At 37.8% G+C, this 20,649-nt stretch overlaps 1 protein-coding gene across 3 annotated transcripts in view; it reads right to left on the bottom strand.

The window, feature by feature from the left end:
- Window positions 1-4,586: 4,586 nt before the first annotated feature.
- Window positions 4,587-20,649, bottom strand: part of NEDD4 (NEDD4 E3 ubiquitin protein ligase) — a 62,784-nt gene continuing 46,721 nt past the window's right edge. For 2 of the 3 annotated variants that reach the window (XM_087743684.1, XM_087743683.1), the window contains 16 exons: window positions 20,341-20,547; window positions 19,231-19,308; window positions 18,942-18,996; window positions 18,793-18,851; window positions 17,792-17,857; window positions 15,265-15,494; window positions 14,531-14,652; window positions 14,361-14,431; window positions 12,696-12,791; window positions 11,580-11,653; window positions 11,370-11,430; window positions 10,742-10,801; window positions 10,547-10,654; window positions 9,866-9,962; window positions 6,495-6,567; window positions 4,587-6,418 (listed from right to left, as the gene is read on the bottom strand). In XM_087743684.1, the coding sequence (XP_087599810.1) occupies window positions 6,316-6,418; window positions 6,495-6,567; window positions 9,866-9,962; window positions 10,547-10,654; window positions 10,742-10,801; window positions 11,370-11,430; window positions 11,580-11,653; window positions 12,696-12,791; window positions 14,361-14,431; window positions 14,531-14,652; window positions 15,265-15,494; window positions 17,792-17,857; window positions 18,793-18,851; window positions 18,942-18,996; window positions 19,231-19,308; window positions 20,341-20,547 (1,560 nt within the window). In that variant the 3' untranslated portion in view covers window positions 4,587-6,315. Of the gene's footprint in view, window positions 6,419-6,494; window positions 6,568-9,865; window positions 9,963-10,546; window positions 10,655-10,741; window positions 10,802-11,369; window positions 11,431-11,579; window positions 11,654-12,695; window positions 12,792-14,360; window positions 14,432-14,530; window positions 14,653-15,264; window positions 15,495-17,791; window positions 17,858-18,792; window positions 18,852-18,941; window positions 18,997-19,230; window positions 19,309-20,340; window positions 20,548-20,649 lie in introns of those variants that run through there. The other variant, XR_015701299.1, reaches the window with a different exon arrangement.

Genomic DNA, 20,649 nt, shown 5'->3' with positions numbered 1-20,649 from the left:
GCACACTCCCAAGCAGCAGTGCATAGTAGGACATGTGTGTTCACAGCCTCCGAAAGGTCATACTTCCCAGCCCTCAAAACAAAACCCGAGTCAGAAATATTTCAGCTGGTAGAAAATATCAGAAAAGCTATCAGACAATTATGAAAACATTTTCCACTAAATTAAACTCAAAAGGGCTTAAGAAAACCAAATTGTGATGTATGTTTTTAGACTGTGGGGTATTTCAACAGAAAGTTTTACATTCTGTCGCATTTAGGAAGGCTGTCTGATCTGTCTTTCCTCAAGAGGCATGCTCACTTACTTAATGTCTGTTCAGGTTTTCCAAGCTGCTTGGCCTCCCCCCTCCCCGAAATCCCAAGCCTCTCTCTGGGATGAAAACCTGAAACCTACAATGCAGAATTTGTTTGAAGTCTCATTAAGCAAGAAACCTCAAATTAAGGACAGCTCAGCAAAACAAAACATTTTTCTGCAGAGTCACGTGGATGTAAACCAAGCATTACATGGAAGTTCTCCCTCATTATCCCCTTTGCAAGCTGTTTGTATTCTGATTAGCGTGCTAATGATATATGTTCCACATAGACAAAGCAATTAAGTCTCCATTTCAAAGAGAAATGATTTAGTATAAGAGTACCAAAGCTTGTGCTTGCATCTCCTACTGATTTTGTGATGCTGCAGAGCAATACGGCAGCTGTTAAATGCTGAATTCCCATTTATAACTATGGAAGATGGTAGGTGTTGGTTGCCTTTTAAATGTATAGACGTTTCAATAAGGTGCTTCTATGGCACCAGAGGTATGGATTCTTGGTGGTGGTCTAACTGCAGATAAATAAGTAAGCTCCTCTCAGTTCACATCATAAAAACTGCACATTGATTCCTTTAAAGAAGTTGTTCATTAAAAAGGGGAGATATTAAAACAAACGAACTTCCCCAAAAAAGCAGAATCTCCTACAAAGGAAATAATTTGATAAGACCCTATGTGAAGAATCCAAGCACCACGGCAAACTAATTAATGAGAAACAGAAAGGAAAACACAATCGAACAGGCAGCATGAAGAACAACAGACAGAAGAGCCCGGTTTCCTAACAATCAGCATTCTTTTTGACCACACAGGAAATAAGTAAAATGAAAACAGTATTTAAAACTACACATATTCAGTTTTAATTAATTCGTATGTGTTCTAGCATGTTATCATCATAATTATGTAATACCCACCCTAGGGAATTGATAAAGAGTATCAAATATTCGCTAAGTAACATTGAAGTCGCACTGAAAAAAATACACAAGAAAGAAAAGGAAATCTGTGCTGATCCAGGGCACGTTTCACGCTGACAGTATGTCAGAGGCATCCGTGGATTTCAGTGAGACACATGCAGATTTTTGTAAAGACACCGTCAGTTAGTGAAACAGCACCAAACCGTGCTATGGATTTACGGAACAAATCAAACGCCAAGGCACAAGGTAGCTTGCAAAGTAAGTTTATGTATGAAACAATGAGGTTAGAGAGGGAAAAATAGGCTAGAGAAGGAAAATGAGTAGCCTACAGTCATATATTTTGCCTAGGTTTGATGCGTAAGTACTCAACCCTGTCTCTAGTAAAAAATAGTTTGTTTAATATGCTACAGATGTGACTTATAAATAAATGATTTTTGATCGCTATTAAAGTCATGTGTCCTTCAAGCAGCGTAAGTGAAGCCTCAGCGGCACTTAAAAGAAATTATTGGTTTAGCCTCCCACTAACCCACAGCTCTGCCTCATGATGCGACCAGAACGCTTAGGAATCACCTGTACCACCTCGAGAAGTGAAAGATTTGATACAAATAATGCCCAGCCTAAAAATCTGTCAGTTGAGAGAAATGAATTTTGAAGAAAAACCCACAGCCCCAAACCTCCGAGTTATTGTTGCGTGCTTCTTGTTCCTACCTAGGCTCGCTTCTGTGACACCAGGCTGCAAAGCATTTCTGCGGACATGATAACCTTTGGAGTAGACGTGGAATTTTAGAGAGAGACAATTTCAGACCAAAACCCTTTAAAGCCAATACAAATCAAATTATTGACATCGACTGAAAAATCTAAGAAAACCTCACCCGCAGCAGTCTAAGTAGACCTTTGAATTATAAACAATTTATACTGCAAGCCTTCGTTGGGGTTAATCTATATACTTTACCTTTTTGGGGCTAAATAAATAATTCACTTCTTTGACAGCATCGTATTTATTTATTCAGAAACACCATTCACTGCATAACAGTAATAATTAATACGCAGGCAAACGTCACCAGCGCCCTTATCGCACGTGAAACAGAAGTGGTTTAACCTCGCCAGAGAAGTTAAGCCCCTGAAGACCCCCCGCGGTTTCCCGCCGCCCCGCGCCGCTGGCGGCCCCGCCCCCCGCGCGCAGCTCGCTGCACAAGCGCCCCCCTGCGTCCCGCCCCCGGCACAGGCGGGGCTCGGCCCCGCGCTGGCGCCACCTGGCGGCCTCCCCCCGCAGCGCCGCGGGAGCGCGGCCGAGCCGAGCTGAGCCGAGCCGAGCCGGGCCAGCAGCCCGCAAGCGGCTCACGCCTCCCCTTCAAACAGAGTTTCTTCACAGATCTACGCTTTTTAACCAGGTCTGCACAACATCTCTTACCAAACGTCAACCCTATGTACTCCTTTTCACAACAGATTGGTGCAGTTAGCTCTTACCTACCTGGGAAATGTGTCTGCCTTGTGAGGGGTCTCACCTGGCACTGCTGGGCCTTAAGAGTAAAGAAATTAGTGTAACAGGGATGGTTGTTAACAGGCATGGAAGCAGCTGTTAAATTTTCATCTGTAATGCCACGGTAACTGGTCTGCAGCTGGCACACAGAGCTGTACTAGAAACAGTGTTCCTGGTGAAAAAAAATAGGTAAGTGTTCGTAGTAGTGCCCCACAAAATCTAAGTGTGTACGTTTCAGGGAATACGGAGGTGTAATGTGCAGAAAATACAATTACAAAGGGACACGCAGCAGATGCGGGAGAGCATCGCCCTGGTTGGCCGAGGCAGCACCCTTGTTCAGTTGTTCGTGACCCCCTCCAGAAACCTCCCGGATTGCATCCCCTTGTGCTGCCCTGCCCGCAGACGTCAGGGCGTTTAGTCTCCTCTAAGAGCCAGGGTTTGCAATTTCAGGATTCTTTGAGATGCTTCAAGACCACTCTGCCCACTTCCTCACGACAAACAGGTGGCCCAGGACAAGTCCTCACCAGGGTGTTTCCCGTACTGGTGTCTCCTCTGGCCCAGACCCATGAAGCTCTGTACCAGCCTGTCACCCCTTCCACAGATCTCCCCACGTCCGAACGGCTCCAGCCACGTGAGCCATGTCTCTTGCTCCTCCCGGTCTTTCCCTGGCTGCCTGTGAGTGTTCAGGCCCATGAAGTGGGCCCCCTTCAGCCTGTGGCATCCCCCACAAGGGCTGCCTCGCTCCCATCACCCTGCCCCAGCACTTAGCCCCATTGACCTCTCTTCTCTTAGTTAACCACAAGCTGTTATCACCGTTCCTCAACAAACCTAGTTAAAAGCCCACAGAAGGGATTCCCGGCACTCTATCACCCACCACTTCTCAGTGCGAACACTTGGTTCAGGCCCATCTGGCTCTGAACCCTTCCCTTAATGCAACTTGTTCCTTTCTTTGTCTATTACAGCACCATGGCAATTTTATAAATTCATACCCAAAGGTGGAAAAGCAGCCTTTCTTCTCATGCCAGAAGTCACAAGCCTCCAGCTTCACCCATCTTGGGAATCTCCACCCACTACCTGCCCAAGTAGGGCCTCCAGCTGCCTCTTCCTACTCCCACTGCATGGTTTGGTCTTTTGCCTCTACAAGGTCTCTGGCAAAAGACCCTTATGACCTCTTGCTGTTCATCCTCCCCGATGCTACAAGTCTGCTCACTTCTGTAGCTCCTTCCTGGGGCAACTCAGTGCCTTGCCCACAGCAGAGCTCCTGCAGGCAAGGCCAGCCCTGCCCCGGCTCCGCGGCAGGCAACAGGTACTCCCTGCGGCCCCAGACCTGGCAGCAGCATCCTTCTCCAGGCGCTTCCACCCATGCGCCAGGGCTGCTTCCCCCAGCTGGCACTGGGGACCAAGCCCTGCGGCGCATCCCCATCACTGCTGGGCAGTCTGCGCTGCCTGGAGCAGAGTTTCAGGGCCCCTTTCACATCCCTGCCACACTCGCCACCGAAGCCTGTTGGCTGCGTGCCTGCTGACCAGCTGAGAAGGGTGTTCCTACCATAGGAGAGAGGAGCCTGACTCTCCCTCAGCAGCAGTCAGCAGGCATTTCTGCGAGGCCTCCACCTTTGCCTGTTTGCCATGTAGCGTTTCTAGGCTGGCCATACAATGAAGGCTCACAACTACCTAGAGCTTTTATAAAAACATGGTATTAATTTTTCAAAGACTGCATGTCTTGAGAGCAGAACACTCAGAAACGGCACTGCTGCACCTCAACGCCTATGAGAAAGTAGCAGCGTATTGCGGTGGAACTGCTCTCCAGGTCTACCTAGGAGTACTAAAATTACTGAGTTCTTGCTATTTCAAGACTACCGATTTGCACTTCAAAGAACTGAGTCACAACTTATTAGAATAAACTTTTATTTACTGTTCTCAGGATCCTTATTTTATACTTTAAAGTATGCAACAAAACCTGCTACATTCAAATCTATACAGATTTACTGATATATCATTCATGTTTTACAAAACTGCATATAGATTTGGGAAATTTGTATAAGTTACCTTTATTTACATGTAATATTCTCAGCCCTAATGACCTAGTCAAAGAATAAAACAAAATGGGATTTTAAATATCCCTTAAGACCCATTACATTTGTTACATAATTTACATATCTTTAGAGAGAGATGTGCTACACTTCCTTCTTGCATATTTATAATGACTGTGACTACACAGAAATTCGCTGGCCAAAGCTAGGTACTGTCATTTCCTCAGATCATATTGGTAATAAAATGTTAAAATTAGAGCAAGCCGGATATGTAAACCAATTTTTCTTTCGGAACCAACTTTGCTAATCATTTTAACCAGCACTTGCTCAAAAAAAAAAAGTGTTAACATTAATACAAAAAAATACCCACATGTACAAAAGAAATCAAACTAGTATTTATATGACAAGTTGATCTACAATAAATTGCACATTGTTGGTTATGACTTTGGTTATACTGTATTAACAAATTTGGTTTCTAGACTAACAGTGGAGAAAAAAAATATAAAAATGCAGCTATAGAAACTAGCATAACCTGTAAACATATTACAGAACCAAATTCTGCATCTGGTTACATGTGCATAACCTCCATGCAGTTCAGCGAAGTTTGCACATATCAGACTGCTGAATTTGGCCCAGAAAACCCTGTAAACATGTTCTTTATTGTTATGTAGTGCAATACTGCAAGAATGGATAATAAAGGCCTCTAACTACCAGTAACTAATACTGAGTGATATCCATACAAATTTCACTTTAAGATTAATTTGTTGCAAAAGGCTAATTGAAAATATTATCCATCGTAGACCTATAAATTTATCAAAAAAGTGATGAACACTCAATAAACCAACAACAGTATACAAATTCAGAGAAAAAATGGGTATCATTTCTCATTAAAATTCAGAATAATGCTGCTTGTCTGTTTTATATAAAAATCCTGGTTTTGTTACACTGTTTTAACAAAAGCAAGTTAGAAACAGAAATCTAACAAATAAAATGTGTCAGCAAGTCAATGTTTGGCAAACTGGTGGCTGATAATGCAAACAAATTCTTTCCAACATTTTACCTAATATGCTGAATTATAAGGTGCTTTGGACAGATCTGTAGCAAACAGCCTGAAGCAGCACAGATTATGATATTGCATTACATGAAGTTTGTTGGTTTTGGCTTGTTTTGTTTTGTTTTGTTTAAAAAACAGTTTAACAATTTCAGTTGTTCCTCTTAAAGCAGCAATTCAAATTTACACCCTCTGCAAAGATTTCTTCACAGTTTTACTTCAGTAGTTTACTGCAGAACAGTCTGTCAAATACTGTAGAAGAGGCAACTGCTTAAAAACATTTTAGTTTTTGACTTACTTGGCACTGGCCCATCCAATGTGTACGTTGTAGTTATTAGCAAAATACATAAAACTGTGGAAATGGCAAAATACATTTTCAAAAGCTAATGAATTTTTAATACTTACTTATCTTACAAGTGATACTATGAAGATTCAATAGCCATGTGACTAGATACAATGGTAGTCCCTGGAAAATTCAAATTTGTTTGTAAACCCTTAGAATGAAATTGCAGCACTGGACCGATATAATTTATGTCTGTGTCTTAATCAACCCCATCAAAACCCTGAGTATTTTCAATCGCTAGAAGAAGTTTATCCCATAAATCTTCAAATGAGTCATACGGAGGCAAATCCAAGCGATTAAAGCTGAAAAACAGATGAAAACTCTAAGTATTTTATCACTTTTACTAAAGGTCATAATTTACCTAAATTAAATACTCACCAGGTATGAGCTCTTGGCAGTTTTTCAGGGGTACCCCACTGTTCAACTGTAAACAACTGTGGTCCATTTGAACCTGCAGAAAACAATGCATCAATTTTCACCCCATCATGAGGTTCTTTTATAATTAGAGATTAAAATTATGAAATATTTTCCTTTTTTGTAATCCAATTCTGGCATTAGTAGAAGCTAGCTATATGAATCAAATACAGTCTATACTCAGTAATGGTCAATAATCCCAATTCACTTGTATTTTAATTATTTCTTGCTATGTCTTAGTTTCAAGAGACTTTTACACCTTAAACTCAGAAGTCTAAGACCTAAATGCATATGCATAGTAGTTGGTATTGAAAATTTTATGCAGAAGACAGTTTTACACTGTATAAGCTTTGCCTGTAAAAATTTAGACATGTTTATCACAATGTGCCAAGTTTATAACCTGGCAGAAAGTATTCAATGTCCACCTTTACCTACGCAACCACAAAGTAGAGTAACTGAGAACTTTTTGAAATACGGTGACCATATGTGTACTCCAGGGATATACATATGCACTTGAGGGAACCTTTTTGGCTAGCAAATGCAGCTCCGGCTACGCCTGTGCCTTTCAGCAACTGTCTTACAGCATGTCATATCTGAAAGTTTCTTGGACCTCTCAACTCTTGCCAAGAGGATGCAAAGGGCACTTTGTAACCATTTCCTTAAGCTGTTGAAAGCGTTTGTGTATGTCTGGAGAAGACTGTGTAGTTTAAAAAAAAATAATCATTATCTTGTCAGAGAAGAGGAGATTATCTCTGATGATGGGTGTCTTCTGAGTATGCTACAAGGAGACCATCAATACAGTTAGAGAATTGTATTCCAAGGCAGATAGCTACCCAAGAATGAATAGCCTTCTGCTTTTGAAATGGAAGATGTGAAACATGTTTCAGATTAAAGATGAGCAGCAGTGATGAGAATAGGCTGATCTATGAATACAGCTGAGGTGTAAGTGCTGTGTGTAACCTATGAAATGAATAAATGAATTTGGTTTTATAATGCAGACACCTTCCCTTTTTTTTTTTTTTTATGACTCCTCCAAAATGTTGTGGATTTTTTTGTTTGGTTGGTTGGGTTTTTTTTGTTTGGGTTTTCTTACTATGTAAGTTAAAACTGTCAATTCAAAAAGATTTAGTTTGTGGTTTTATGGAGACATGAAAAAAAGAAATGCATACACACTCATAATAAAATGAAACAATATTATGATAACATGTAATATTGCCTATTGCAGAAGTGGATTTGGAAGATGTTAGCCAATATACAGAAAAAAAACCCCACACAACAAAAAAGCCAAGACAATTAATCCCAAAGATGATAATAAAACAAGAGGAAGAGAAAACCCTTTTACAACTACTACATATACAAAAAGGTTGGAAATACCAATCAATGCACAGAAATTATACTTAATACGAGTCTAGTGAATGAACTAGACAGATGAGAGCAAACACTGAGCGCTTCATCCTAAACTATTATCAGTGAGACATATGTCAGTAGTTGTAGAAACACTTCCAGCTCCTCTTCTTTACTTTCTTCTTTGGGTTACATGTTTCTTCAACGCAGAAGGCTGGTTAGAAAAGGTAACTAGTAAGAATGCCTGGAATAAGGATGAAGCACAGAAGCAACTCTATGACTGACGGTGCGTTCTACCACGTGACAAGATAAAACTCCCTTTTAATAGCTAGGTAAGAATAAGTCTTCATTTTAGCTATCCAACTAATTAACTAGAGGCTGACAAAGCAGGGTGGGCACAAGACAAGAAATACGTCTCTTCAGTGTCCTAGTTCTCAAACTTGGGTGGATTTGTCCCCCGACACCAAGCGCTCCCTTTTTATGATCAGAAATGGCTCTCTGAGCCACAAGAGGGAGATCTCCCACTAGAAAGCCAGCTCCGGGACTGCAGCCCGACAGTGGGAGGGGAACAACCACGGGGGCAGCCCGGCAGCAGGAAAAAGCCACGTACCAACATGAAGCACTGAAGAACCACCTACGGTTCTTCAAATACGAGAAGGTACTGAAAATGTGACTGTGATCGTTAGTGGGGTTTAGTGAGGATGGCATGCTGGCCACAGTAAAGCAGAAATAACTGCAAGAGAAAGAAACAAAGCACTATACAAGACAACTGCTAATTGAATTTTTCATTAATGAGTGAATAGAACTACAGAAACTGAGACTTGGCCAGAAGACTGCCTAAGGATATCCTAATGCCTGGGCAGAAGCGAGCCAAGAGCTTCAACAGTTTCTTTCCCTATATCATTCCTTAGTTCTGTGTCTGGTAGTGTTTTTAGACAAATAAACAAAAATCCAGAGGCGGCAGAATTCTGATCAGGTTCCACTGTGACAAGCATGTGCTGTAATTCCAACAGAACCAAGGTTCAGGTGCAACGGCAGACACATGGCTCAAGTCTGCTGAGGGCACTGTTCTTCCCATTGGAACTCACAACTCATTCACTGATGGAACAGGAAAAATAAACAGAGTATTTATGATGAAAATGAAGAGAGGGAGAAATGGGGACACATGGTGGGTGGTATTTTTTCACAATTCTAGTGTTTTATAAACAAATTACTGTCTTGTTTACAAAGAAGGAAATGTTTATTCAAATACACAAGTTAGGCTATTCAGACATTTGCACAGGATCTCAAGCACTTTTAGCCTTAATAAAGTAGTCTAGCAGAAAACATAATAGCTGATGGCAGCTGAAAACAGACTTCCCATAAGCAAAACACCCCCACCCTTTGTGGGCTGTTCTATCCGCTTGCTCGCGGTCTTTCCACAGTGGGTTTTCTGGCTTTGGTAAAGTCTGCTCCCCGCTGCCATCTGCTTGTTTCAGTTTCTGCATTGTAGGCTCGCTACTTTTATTTTGGCATTATGTTTAACTCGCGTCATCTCAGTGGTCCTCTTTAGGGTATACCCTTACAAACAATTTTATCTGTAAAACTGTGGCTTGTGAACAGATAAAAGCAGTTGGGGAACTTATAAGAATCTGAAGTTAACTGCTGATGCCAGCATGTCTTTGTAATCAGATCTCAGATAACTGAGAATTTTCTTCAAGCTCAATCGCATGTTAAACAGGGAGTTTTGCAGCTCTTCAGAACTTTAAAATCCACACTCATTTGAGAAGTCCTATACATTTAAAAAACAGAATTAAAATGAAGTATTTATAGAACATGGGAAACGTGTGATCTAAGTGACTCTTTTCTAACTTTGCTTCTTATAATTGCCAGTATATACTCATTTTTAAAGCAAAATTTGAAAACTAATGTGCCTATGTTTGAAGTCAAATATCATGGCAATGCTGGCATCATGTTCTCTGTTACTTGTGGACATAATCATAAGTACTCACCATATAGCTCAGCAAACCCATTCATAGGTACGCGCGATGTGCCAGTAACAAATTGAAGTAATCTTATTCTCTTTTCAGAGTCCATCATTAAGACTGCCTATATAAGAATCATTATAATTACAGATTTATTTTTAAATTAAGGTTTTAAGCTAGCAGATTTATGCAACATAGTTTCTATCTCTAAATCATTATCCTTTATAAATATATGCATATTTTTTAGTGACACACAGTCTACTCTGCCTATTGCTAAAAGCTATGAAATCAACAATTTTTTAACAGCACTGTAACAAGAGTACAGTTACTGGCTTAGCAGGCTGTTAAAATACTTCCCTTGAAGATTTGGCCCCTACTTTCTTTGAAGTTTCCTGATGTTATGAGCTAGCAGCCAAATTCCTGTAATTTATTGAACAGAAGAGTTTAACACCTCTTCAGTGTAACCATGCCAGAAAAACCTACACAAAAATATTTTTAACCCCAGTCAGACATGGATTTTTTTGTAAAAGCAAGTATCAATAGTGCATTTACATTCTTACCATGCATCTCATTTTTAGTTTTCTTACTATCTCTCTCAGGAGTTTTAATGGTCAAATATTTACCTACCTATTGATGAATCACACTATAAACTAGCATAGCTGAAAGGCAGCAGCTTTTAAGATAAGAAATAGTAGAACTTCACGATACCTTCCAGAACCACTGTATTACTTGATGGTTTATGTTGTAGCCATTTTTGTATTTTGTATGTAGTTTCCAATCAGCCACATCCACATCTCCCAGTCCACACATTAATAACTACACAGATAAAAAAAAAGCGCCAAAGTTTAAATCAGTAACATTAAGCTTCAACATAGTTTGTCTTCTTTTCCATGATACACTTACCTCTAACTCATTTTCATCAAAAATTTTAATCAGATCCTGTGGTATTAGTTCAAAAAAGCCCTAAAAAGATGAGGGAATTTTATAAAAATCAAGTCAACATTATTTAAGCATTTTTTAGATGCTTTAGTAAATAGAGCCAAAGCAATACATCAAATACAGATGTTTGGACACCAGCAGTCCCCAGTTTGGCTATAGTACTTTTAATTCTGACTTATCTCACATCTCTATTGTGCTACACTGAATGGTGAATATACAAGTCTGAGTATCATATATGTAATATCATTTATACAAATAAGGATAAACCAGCTAGTTTAATTTAATTCTATTAGTTTGATTTAATTTTAATTTCTGCAGAGTTCATTAAATAGTTTGCACTACAGCTAAGACTGTCAGCCAGGTTTGAGAAATAAGCAAATTTTTCAATATGAATTAAACAGCTCAGTAAAAATATACCAAAAAGATTTTGAAGTCTGAAATAATTCAAAGCTGACACTACGAACAGTATCACTGCCTTTTTTATACCTCTAGCAACATTATCTGTGGGTCTTCAGGATGTCCAAAAAAGCTTGTCTTAAAAATTAGATGCAACAAATTCTTAGAAGAATTATTTTTGTAATTAAAACTATACCTCTTTAAAGGCTGCCATTTGTTTCTGTACTCTGCTCACAAATCTCCACTGAATTACAAGACTGTAAAAAAAAAAAAACCAAAACATTTAAAATAAAAGCAATTTATATACAAAGCAACAACTTCCTTTTGTTAATACAACTAACACGCATCCCCTATTACTAGGGGGGCAATCCAGTGAGATACATTGCATACAGTGACCACTACTTACTGAATGTAGTCTCTCTTGTTCTTGTTGGTGACAACTATTTCTGATCCACCACTTTTCAGTTCATGCTGATGGGTCTAAATGCAATATATAGAATAGGTCTTAAATGAGATACGTACGCAACAGAATTCGTATGGCAACATCAGGTAATTTAGTTAACTCTTGAAGACTGCAGAATTTGAAACTATGAGAAATCGGACCAGTTTCACAGGTCACCTGAATAAATAGAATTTGGTTGATTGTTTTAAAAAATGTATTATTCAGGGATGCCAGACTGCAATGGAGCAACCTCCATTTTTCCTGACCTGGTACAATAAACCACCTAAGCTTGCACACAAGTTCTCAGTAACGTGGACTTCACTAACTGCATATTCTGCAGTTATATGACCCAGCCTTTTTTCCAAATCTCAAGGAAAAACACTTACAGAACAATTTCAGCAATGGTCCCAGTAAATAAGTGAATCAGTATACATATCTGTTACATAATGATTTATATTACTAAAACCTCAGTAGACAAATATCTGATTTTCAGTTCATTACGGATGTACTTTTTCACACGCCTACTTAGGATCACTTTAGTTACACAAGACCACAAAGGCTATTATCCTACTTAGATTTAGTTGGCACCTGTAATTTGGTATTTTTACATGGCTTATCTTGGATAGCTTTCTACACAACAACAAATTTGTTTATTCCATAGCTTTCTAGTACATTTTAGAGAAAAAAAAAAACCCTCTATTATCTCCCAGTGAAATTTATGATTCCAGCCATTTCCAAAAGAGCTCATCCTTTCCAGCCAATCACATAAAACCAACCTCTGCTTCAGATTAAGTAATGAGAATATGGATATCTTAGTCTCAGTTGCATTCACAGCAACAGCTACATTTCACACAAATATTATTTAAGAAAAAAGCACGAGCTATTTTTTAAAGCTCTGCTTATTTCCAAGTCCTTTATCACATCACAGCCAGGCTAACAGAGCACTGCCATGAGCATGTGCCAGCTAAAAGAAGCAGCTGAGTGAACAAACCAACACGACTGTGAATGAAGGGTTTTTCTTAATACCATAGAGATAAAATCAGCTAATTTCACAGGTCAAATGTACATGAACATACTAACCTGACCAAAAAGTTCTTCATCAACTATAAATCTGAGGTCCAGTTCTGTTGGATCATTTTCAAGAATCCATCTCAGAGAATTGTAATATTCACTATCCTGAGAGAAACAGAATTACAAAATAGTAAATACAAAATAGAGTAGCCACCTTTTAAGCTACAAGAGGCTTCATTGCAGCCCAGTGAATACTGCTACCTAGGACAATCCTGTACTGGATACAGAGACTCTGCAATTGTGCAAAGCGACAAAGACCTTTAAAGACGTTTGAAACCTGAAGACTCAGCAATCTCAGGACTAAAAATCTCTCACACAGCAAAATGGTTATAAGATGTCACAGCATTATCTGAAGTAATGTATTTTGGACTCTTCTCGGTCTCTCATCCTGTATTTATCGTCCCTTTACTGTTAGGCATTACTACAAAGAGCCTTAGGAAATGAAAATCAAGATACTGCCAGTCGCACCCTGGGCTGCATCAAAAGAAGTGTGGCCAGCAGGTTGAGGGAAGTGATTCTCCCCCCCTACTCCACTCTCGTGAGACCCCACCTGGAGTACTGTGTTCAGCTCTGGGGTCCCCAGCATAAGAAAGACATGGACCTGCTCGAGCAGGTCCAGAGGAGGGCCACAAAGACGACTGGGGGCTAGAGCACCTCCCCTATGAGGACAGGCTGAGGGAGCTGGGGTTGTTTAGTCTGGAGAAGGCAAAGCTCTAGAGAAACCTTATAGCAGCCTTCCAGTACTTAAAGTGGGCCTAGAGGAAAGACGGGGAGGGACTCTTTATCAGGGAGTGTAGTGACAGGACAAGTGGTAATGGTTTTAAACTGAAAGAGAGTAGATTTAGCTTGGATATTAGGAAGAAATTCTTTCCTGTGAGGGTGGTGAGACACTGCAACAGGCTGCCCACAGAAGTTGTGGGTGCTCTCTCCCCAGAAGTGTTCAAGGCCAGGCTAGATGAGGCTTTGAGCAACCTAATCTAGTGGAAGGTATCCCTGCCCATGGCAAGGGGAAGTGGAACTATGTGATCTTTAAGGTCCCTTCCAACCCAAACCATTCTATGATTCTATAGTATGGGGCAGGAGAGCGGGAAATCGGGATGCTTCTATTAATCTTTTACTCAGGAACAGATAGGAACTATATTCTGTATTCTTATAGGACAGCAAAGCCAGTAATAGATTAGAGATTGAATAAAAATCACTCTGCCCATAACTACTCTAGATAAGAACCATTATCAGGGTAACAAACAAACAAGACAATTGTAAGGACCAGGTTTTCCTCTAAAAATGTTACATTGTATCACTCATTAAGATTGTCAGTCTATGAAAGTACAAGAATACGTTTCCTTTTAATAATCAAAAGACACAAACTAATTTAAAAAACAGGTTGAGACAGGGATCCCAAAGATGATTATATTTAAGAACCTTAGTGTCTAAAAATATTTTAAGAAAACATTATAGAAACTTTAGAGTCAAGTTTTCAAGACAGCTTAACTGACTTAAACCAGAGTCTAGGTGTCTCTGATTTTCATTGGAAGTATTAATTCCTATACAGCATACAGACTTATAAAAGAGTAGCCTAAAATTTCTTTGAATCATGCACTTTCAACCTTCACAATGTCATTAAAGATATATTAAAAAAAATTAATATGATACATGATAAAGCAAATTACATACCACAGACTCCATATCATGAAGCGTTATTGGTTTTTGGAGCATCATCTTGTAAAAAGGACGAATAAAAAAGGCTTTAAAGAAGAACAAATAAATTGAACAATATGTAACTTAAAATTCAAAATATGTAGAATGTTAATCTAAATATCATATTACATAAAATAAATACTAACCATCCAAAAGTTTGCCATGGTAAACAGCCATTCCAGCTACACGACCTATGAACTTGAAATAAGAGAGATGATCTTCATTGCAAAGTCCAGAGTTTGGATTGATCTGCAGAGTATAGTTATCTCTGAAGTTGAGGGAGGGAGCAGGGAAGAGAAAGAAAAAACAAGATGTTGTACTGTTGGAACAGTCCCACACTTGAAGATCTGAAAGACATCACTGGTTAAATCAGGTATTACTTTTCAGGAAGTTGAAAAAATAATCATATTTGGATTAATGAATCACTAACCTAATATTAAACAATACTCAATAGAAGATTCTATTAGCATAGCAGAAATAAGTTTTGAAATACCATGAACTACCTTTGTAAGTTAGAGATATACCAAAGGGAAGGGCCTAACTCCTATTAATTTTAAAGTAATCAGAATAACATTCTCCGCATTAGTTGTTAAATACTGCCTCTTCTGTAAGTAGTAGATGGTTGCAAACATACGCTTGTCTATGCAAAGATGACATGGCTTATGTTAGGCTGCTGAAAAAAAAAAATACAGGTACTGTCTCCACATTATTCTTCTGTCAAACAAAGAACTAGGTGCAGAATATTGCAGTTATTAACAACTAAACCCTCCTATACAGCTGGGGCGAAGGGGGTAACTCCATTCTTAAAATAGGTATGAGAAATACAATTGATCTGCTTTCTCTAACTAGTTTTCATGTCTTCCCAACCTGTATTACTTACGTAGCTGAATATTCGAACAATCCATAGTAAGGATTAAACATTTCTTTAGAGAGAAGGAAGAACCATTCCCTGGCCACTCCTCCATAGTCTAAACCTTTTTCACCATCAAATTCAATCCAAAGTCTTGCTTTAAGGAAATCTGCTCTCTTTACAGCTATAATTCTTCTATAAGAATCTTCAAGGATTGTTGTGCGATGAATTTTCATTTCAAATCTATTTGGAATATCACTCTAAAAAAAAAAAGGCAATATAAAAACATAGAATAATAGAACAAAAGGCAGCATCTTTTAGCCTTACAGAGTACGCAAATTCTGTAAACAGACAACGAATGGCACACAAATCCTTTTCTTTAATAATTTGGAACCATATGATTGACAAGAGGCTCTATTTACATACAATTCAACTAGCACGGAGAGTTTCAGATACTAAGTTCTATTTCATACCAAGAAAACAGGGTTAAAATAAGTTCTTACTAGTAACAGCATATGCTCAGCTGTTCTGTATGAAGCAAGGCATGGAATTTTTTTTAACACTGAAAATTCATCATATTATAAGCTTGATTAAAAAAAAAAAAGCTCAGTTTATAAATAAAATTATTTTGGAACAATTTTACCTGACTTATTTCACCTTCTAGTTCAATATTCTAACTATAAGGCTAGGTGTCTTAAGACATACATGACAAACAAGTATTCCTACAATATTAAAATAAAAATCAGTTCATTTAAAATTTGAAGTCACAGGAACAAATCATGAGGTTTATGTTTACTATCATATAGGAAAATATTTAAATAAAAATATCCAAGGAGCTCATATTTGCTGCTGAGCTTTCAGACTAAGTCCCTAATAAACCAGGAATAAAACTTGGCTGAATCATTAAATCACTATATGAGAATAGAGTATTTTCCTGATTTCACTTGTTTTCAGGCAGTTTATTTCAGCAATTGCGTCAGGCAAAATTGAAAAATTCAGAGAAAGTAGGAACAGGAAATTTCAACTCGTGTCCGTCTATTACTAGATTAGGATGATGCAATGAAACTCAATATATTTCAAATTTCAAAGAACCAGTCACATACTGAGTAGAAATAATGAATTTTTGAATGCAGAAATATTTAATAAATCAATCTGAAGAGCACATGTTCAGACATGTTTCCTTTTTATTTTCTTATACCCCTTAAATAATCTATCCTAAATGTCCCAAATAAAAAAAAAAAAAAAAAAAAAAAGAATGCTGCATTTAAACGTAATGCCTATTTATATCCAACAACAGCTTGATCCAAACTACAAACAAAAAATAGTTACTTGGGGTTGGGGAGCACATTATTTGTCATTTTCCAAGTTGCAAAATACTGTACAATATTATATCTCTAATTTACATGGTGGCTGAAATATATAGGTCTTTTTCATCATTTCAGAAAGCAGTAAATATCCCTAAATTAAAAAAAAAACATTAAAAAAAATTCCTGGTTTTAGTTGCAAATCAATTTTTCAGAAAAATGTTCAAGCAATAATAAAATCAATTACTAAAACCAAACTTAGCTGATTAAAATAGTATCCAATAATTAAATCTCAATATAAATCAATTCATTACCCTAATTGTCATTTATTTGTATTTGTGAATGCTTAAAAGGCAATAGTAACGTATGCTTTAAAATCTACATGTGCATTTAATTCTTAAATTACTACGATTATATTGTGTGGCTGAGCTGTCTATCACTTCACAGATTAGCATAATGACATTTGAATGAATGCCAAGCTTGTTTGACTAGGAACACAAAAAATGAGGTGCATATACAATTGTGTGCAATTTACACATCAGCTCAAAATGCATAGGCTTCAGAAAGGCTAGAGACAGAGTTGGTAGATAAAAGGTGAAATATGGGTCTAAACTCAAAGGCTATTATTACATATATAAAATATCTCCCAAGGATACCAAATTTGATTGCAGTTGTGCAAAGACTCATTGTTATCTGGATATCCAGATGCTATTTACAGTCTTTTATTCATGCGTTATAAATATATCTGGCACTGCCACTTCAAACTAGAACTTGCAAATGAGATTCATAAACTTAAGATTTTAAGGCTATAACAATTTATTACAGTCATCTAGCCTGATCAAGACAACAGTACAGATTTTTTTTTATCTGAACAGCCTAGAACTGATTCTGAGAACTTCTATTTCCATATTCTGAGTTCCAAAAACTATTTTATGTTAGATCAGTGATTTCCAAACTTTTCTGTTGTCAGCCTACTTCCAGATTCACAAATTTTTTAACCTTTTAGAATTTCTACTTTTTCAATTAGACTGCTTGCAGTCTCATTGCTGCATAAAGTCACAAACCCTACTGGTTAGATTAAATGCTAATTGTTACCAAGTCGTTGCTTCACAAATGTATTTGTGATCAGACAGTAAATCTACTTTCCCTAAGCAGGTTACAAAGTTCTATTTCCTTCCACTGTAACCTAAGATTTCCTTTGTTTAGAGGTATAAGTTTCTTAACTTTCTGCTGGATTCCTAGTGATTACTAACCTGTTTCTTCAATTTCTTTCTGAAGAACTCATACTTCCGCTTGTAGTCCCTGGAGTAAGGCACAGCCTTTAAAAAAAAAAAAAAAAAAAAAAAAAAAAAAAGTGCTTGAGATACTCTTAACAATTAATGTAATATAAACTAGTCTATATTTGTGAAACAGACAATGCATTTAAGTTCTGAGAAAACAGGAATACATGCTTTACTAAGCATCAGGGAAGACTTTCCATTTATAAATATATGAAGAGTTCAAAACATCTGGAATGAAAATACATCTTTGTTCAGATCATTTGTTCTGATCAGTTCCATAGAATTTATCCTGTACTTTACTATTAGCTGATGTGACTGACTAAGCTCACTGACTGGCCCGGATCAAAGTGACCAAAATGCCTTTGGTGACTTACATAACGCATAGTCTTCCCTTGCTGTATCATGAGAGACCTGGCTACAAACACCTCTATTTTCCATGGACAGAGAAGGTTGTTTACATATGTGGGCTATTAATAAACACAGATATCAGCTGAACACTAAAACCCATCTATAATTATAATGTGTACCGTCTTTGCAATTAGTCCTGGTAATTTTGCACTTCAGATTAAATATCAAGGCTAGATAATTATTTTTCAGTTGCAAGTGAATTGCATTCCTTTTAAAGCCATTTGCCTTTTTTTTTTTTTTCCCTTCAAGTTTACTTCATGAATTGAGCTAGTTTTATTTTCGACACTGTGGATAAAAAATAAAGTTTCTTATCCACTTCAAACCCCCCCCAGTCTATAAGGAAACTTTCTAACTACTATGGGAACTGATTTTTCTTTCTGGCATTTAAAAGACCATTTCCACAGAAAGCTTTCTAAACAGGCTTTAAAAAGAAATAAAAATGCCTTGTTCAAATACCCTGGAAGTTTCATCTTCTAGACTGAGTACCTCATAAAGGACAAGAGTTTGTTTGGATTCTATTAACAATATTCTTGAAAAGCATGTAAAGTTACATAAGGAAAGCTTACTGGTCCAGTTATTGCCACATTCTGCAGTCGAGGATCCTCCCATTGTGTTCTCTTTGTATCTGCAAGACATTTCTTAATTAGTTCCATTAATTTAGATAACGTTCAGAAATTAAACGATGAGTGTGGGGAGAATACTACATTGTACATACTGTGGTTTATGAAGAATATTCTTCCATCTGTGTGAGTTCTCTCTTCCCACCCCGGCTGTAAGAAGACGACACTTTTATTATAGATTTCTGACCATGTAGTTTGCATAGAACTCAACACTATCTGCAGTTGGGGGCATTCCCCCCCTCCCCCCATCTACTCTCAGCATTGGAATTCAAAACAGAGTATTTTTTGTATGAAAAAAGCAGGCTGCATTTTCTCATGTGCAAGTTTTGATAGTGCTAATGTAAGTATTTAAATTCCAAACCAAGTATAAAACAGTTTACTTACTGGTAATGGGCCCAGGTCTACTGGATCTAAGGAAGTTTTTCTCCTCGGATGAGCAGAAATTTTCAGTCTTGGATCTTCCTTTGAAAACAAAGCAAGCAGCATGTTAAAATCCTTTTGCTGTTTTGGTTTACTTTTAATTTTTTCCTCTTTATTAATGCTTGTGTAAAGAATATGCCTAGTACCAACTAGATAATTGTTGCATATTCTGCAACCAGGTAGTTCCTTGCTGATTCTCAGTCCTCCAGTAGTTTACTATCATCTTCTAATGACCTCTCGCTTTAGTTTATATATATAAAAAAAAAAAAAATCCCTCATTCAACTCAGTTTTAGTGTAATTGAGTCAAATTAATCTTTCCACATGGTTTCTGGCACACCTTATGCTTTTAGGCTTTGGTGTTTGGGTTTTTTTGTTGTTTGGCTGGTTAGTTGCTTTGGGCTTTTTTGGGGGGTAGGGGGAAGGTGCTTGTGTTAAATAAGGTCTTTCCATAATCCTGAAGAAATGAATATTAATTTTGAATCAATTTAATGCATTTCTCTGTTTCTCCTTCACCTGACAGTAATACTGACCTACTGTTTAAATGCTTTAAGTCCATCTATTAGTACTGCCTAGTGGTACGCAGTGCCACTCTGTGGAACTGTAGCTGTACAACTCCCATATTGTAGCTGCACCTGACCTGCTTTCTTAAGAATTCAGAAACTTGTGTTGTGCACTGTACCACGTGACAAATTCAAGGTTATGGATTTCCTGTTGAAGGTAAGTTTACAAAACTGATTTCTGTTAACAGCACATATAAGCTATCACAGTTTTACAGTTATTACAGAAGCGTTATTTAGGAGATGCTTTACATCTGTGAAACAGATTCCTATATACATCAGTATTTTCCTCTTCCCAAGCTAAACTTTCAAGTACCAACACAGTTTGTAAAATTCATAATGTTCTACTCATAACAGACATTTTAAATGACTTTGCATTTTTATTACATATGCTCCTTAACAGACATGACACAGCTATCTTGGCACTAAAGAAATCTACAGAAGCTCACTGAAAGCAGCAAAGCTTTGACTTGAGGGGAACTACAATTTCAGTCCATGAGAGCAGTTTTCCATTACCCATGTTGTAGTTTTGGTGTTGTGGTCAATAAAGAATGGTCTGCCATTGGGTGCATGTCGGACCTCCCAGCCTTTAGGGAGAAATCCTTGCTCCATTTCAGGCTGCTGCTGAGGAGACTGTTGTGATGAATCACTTGATGTTGCTTGTGGTTGTCTTCCTATAGAAGTACTTTGCGCAGCTGACAACTGACCTGTTTCCACAGCAATCTATGGTAAATGACCAAAAAAAAAATAAAAATCAAAGCCCTGTAGAGCAATATATTTTTCCCATTACCATATATTTTTGACTCATGAAAGCAGTTTCATAAA

This window comes from Nipponia nippon, unplaced genomic scaffold (assembly GCF_047370975.1).
Source record: "Nipponia nippon isolate SJK-2023a ecotype South Korea unplaced genomic scaffold, ASM4737097v1 scaffold_9, whole genome shotgun sequence".
Lineage (NCBI taxonomy): Eukaryota > Metazoa > Chordata > Aves > Pelecaniformes > Threskiornithidae > Nipponia > Nipponia nippon.
This window is presented reverse-complemented; position numbering and strand designations above follow the sequence as displayed.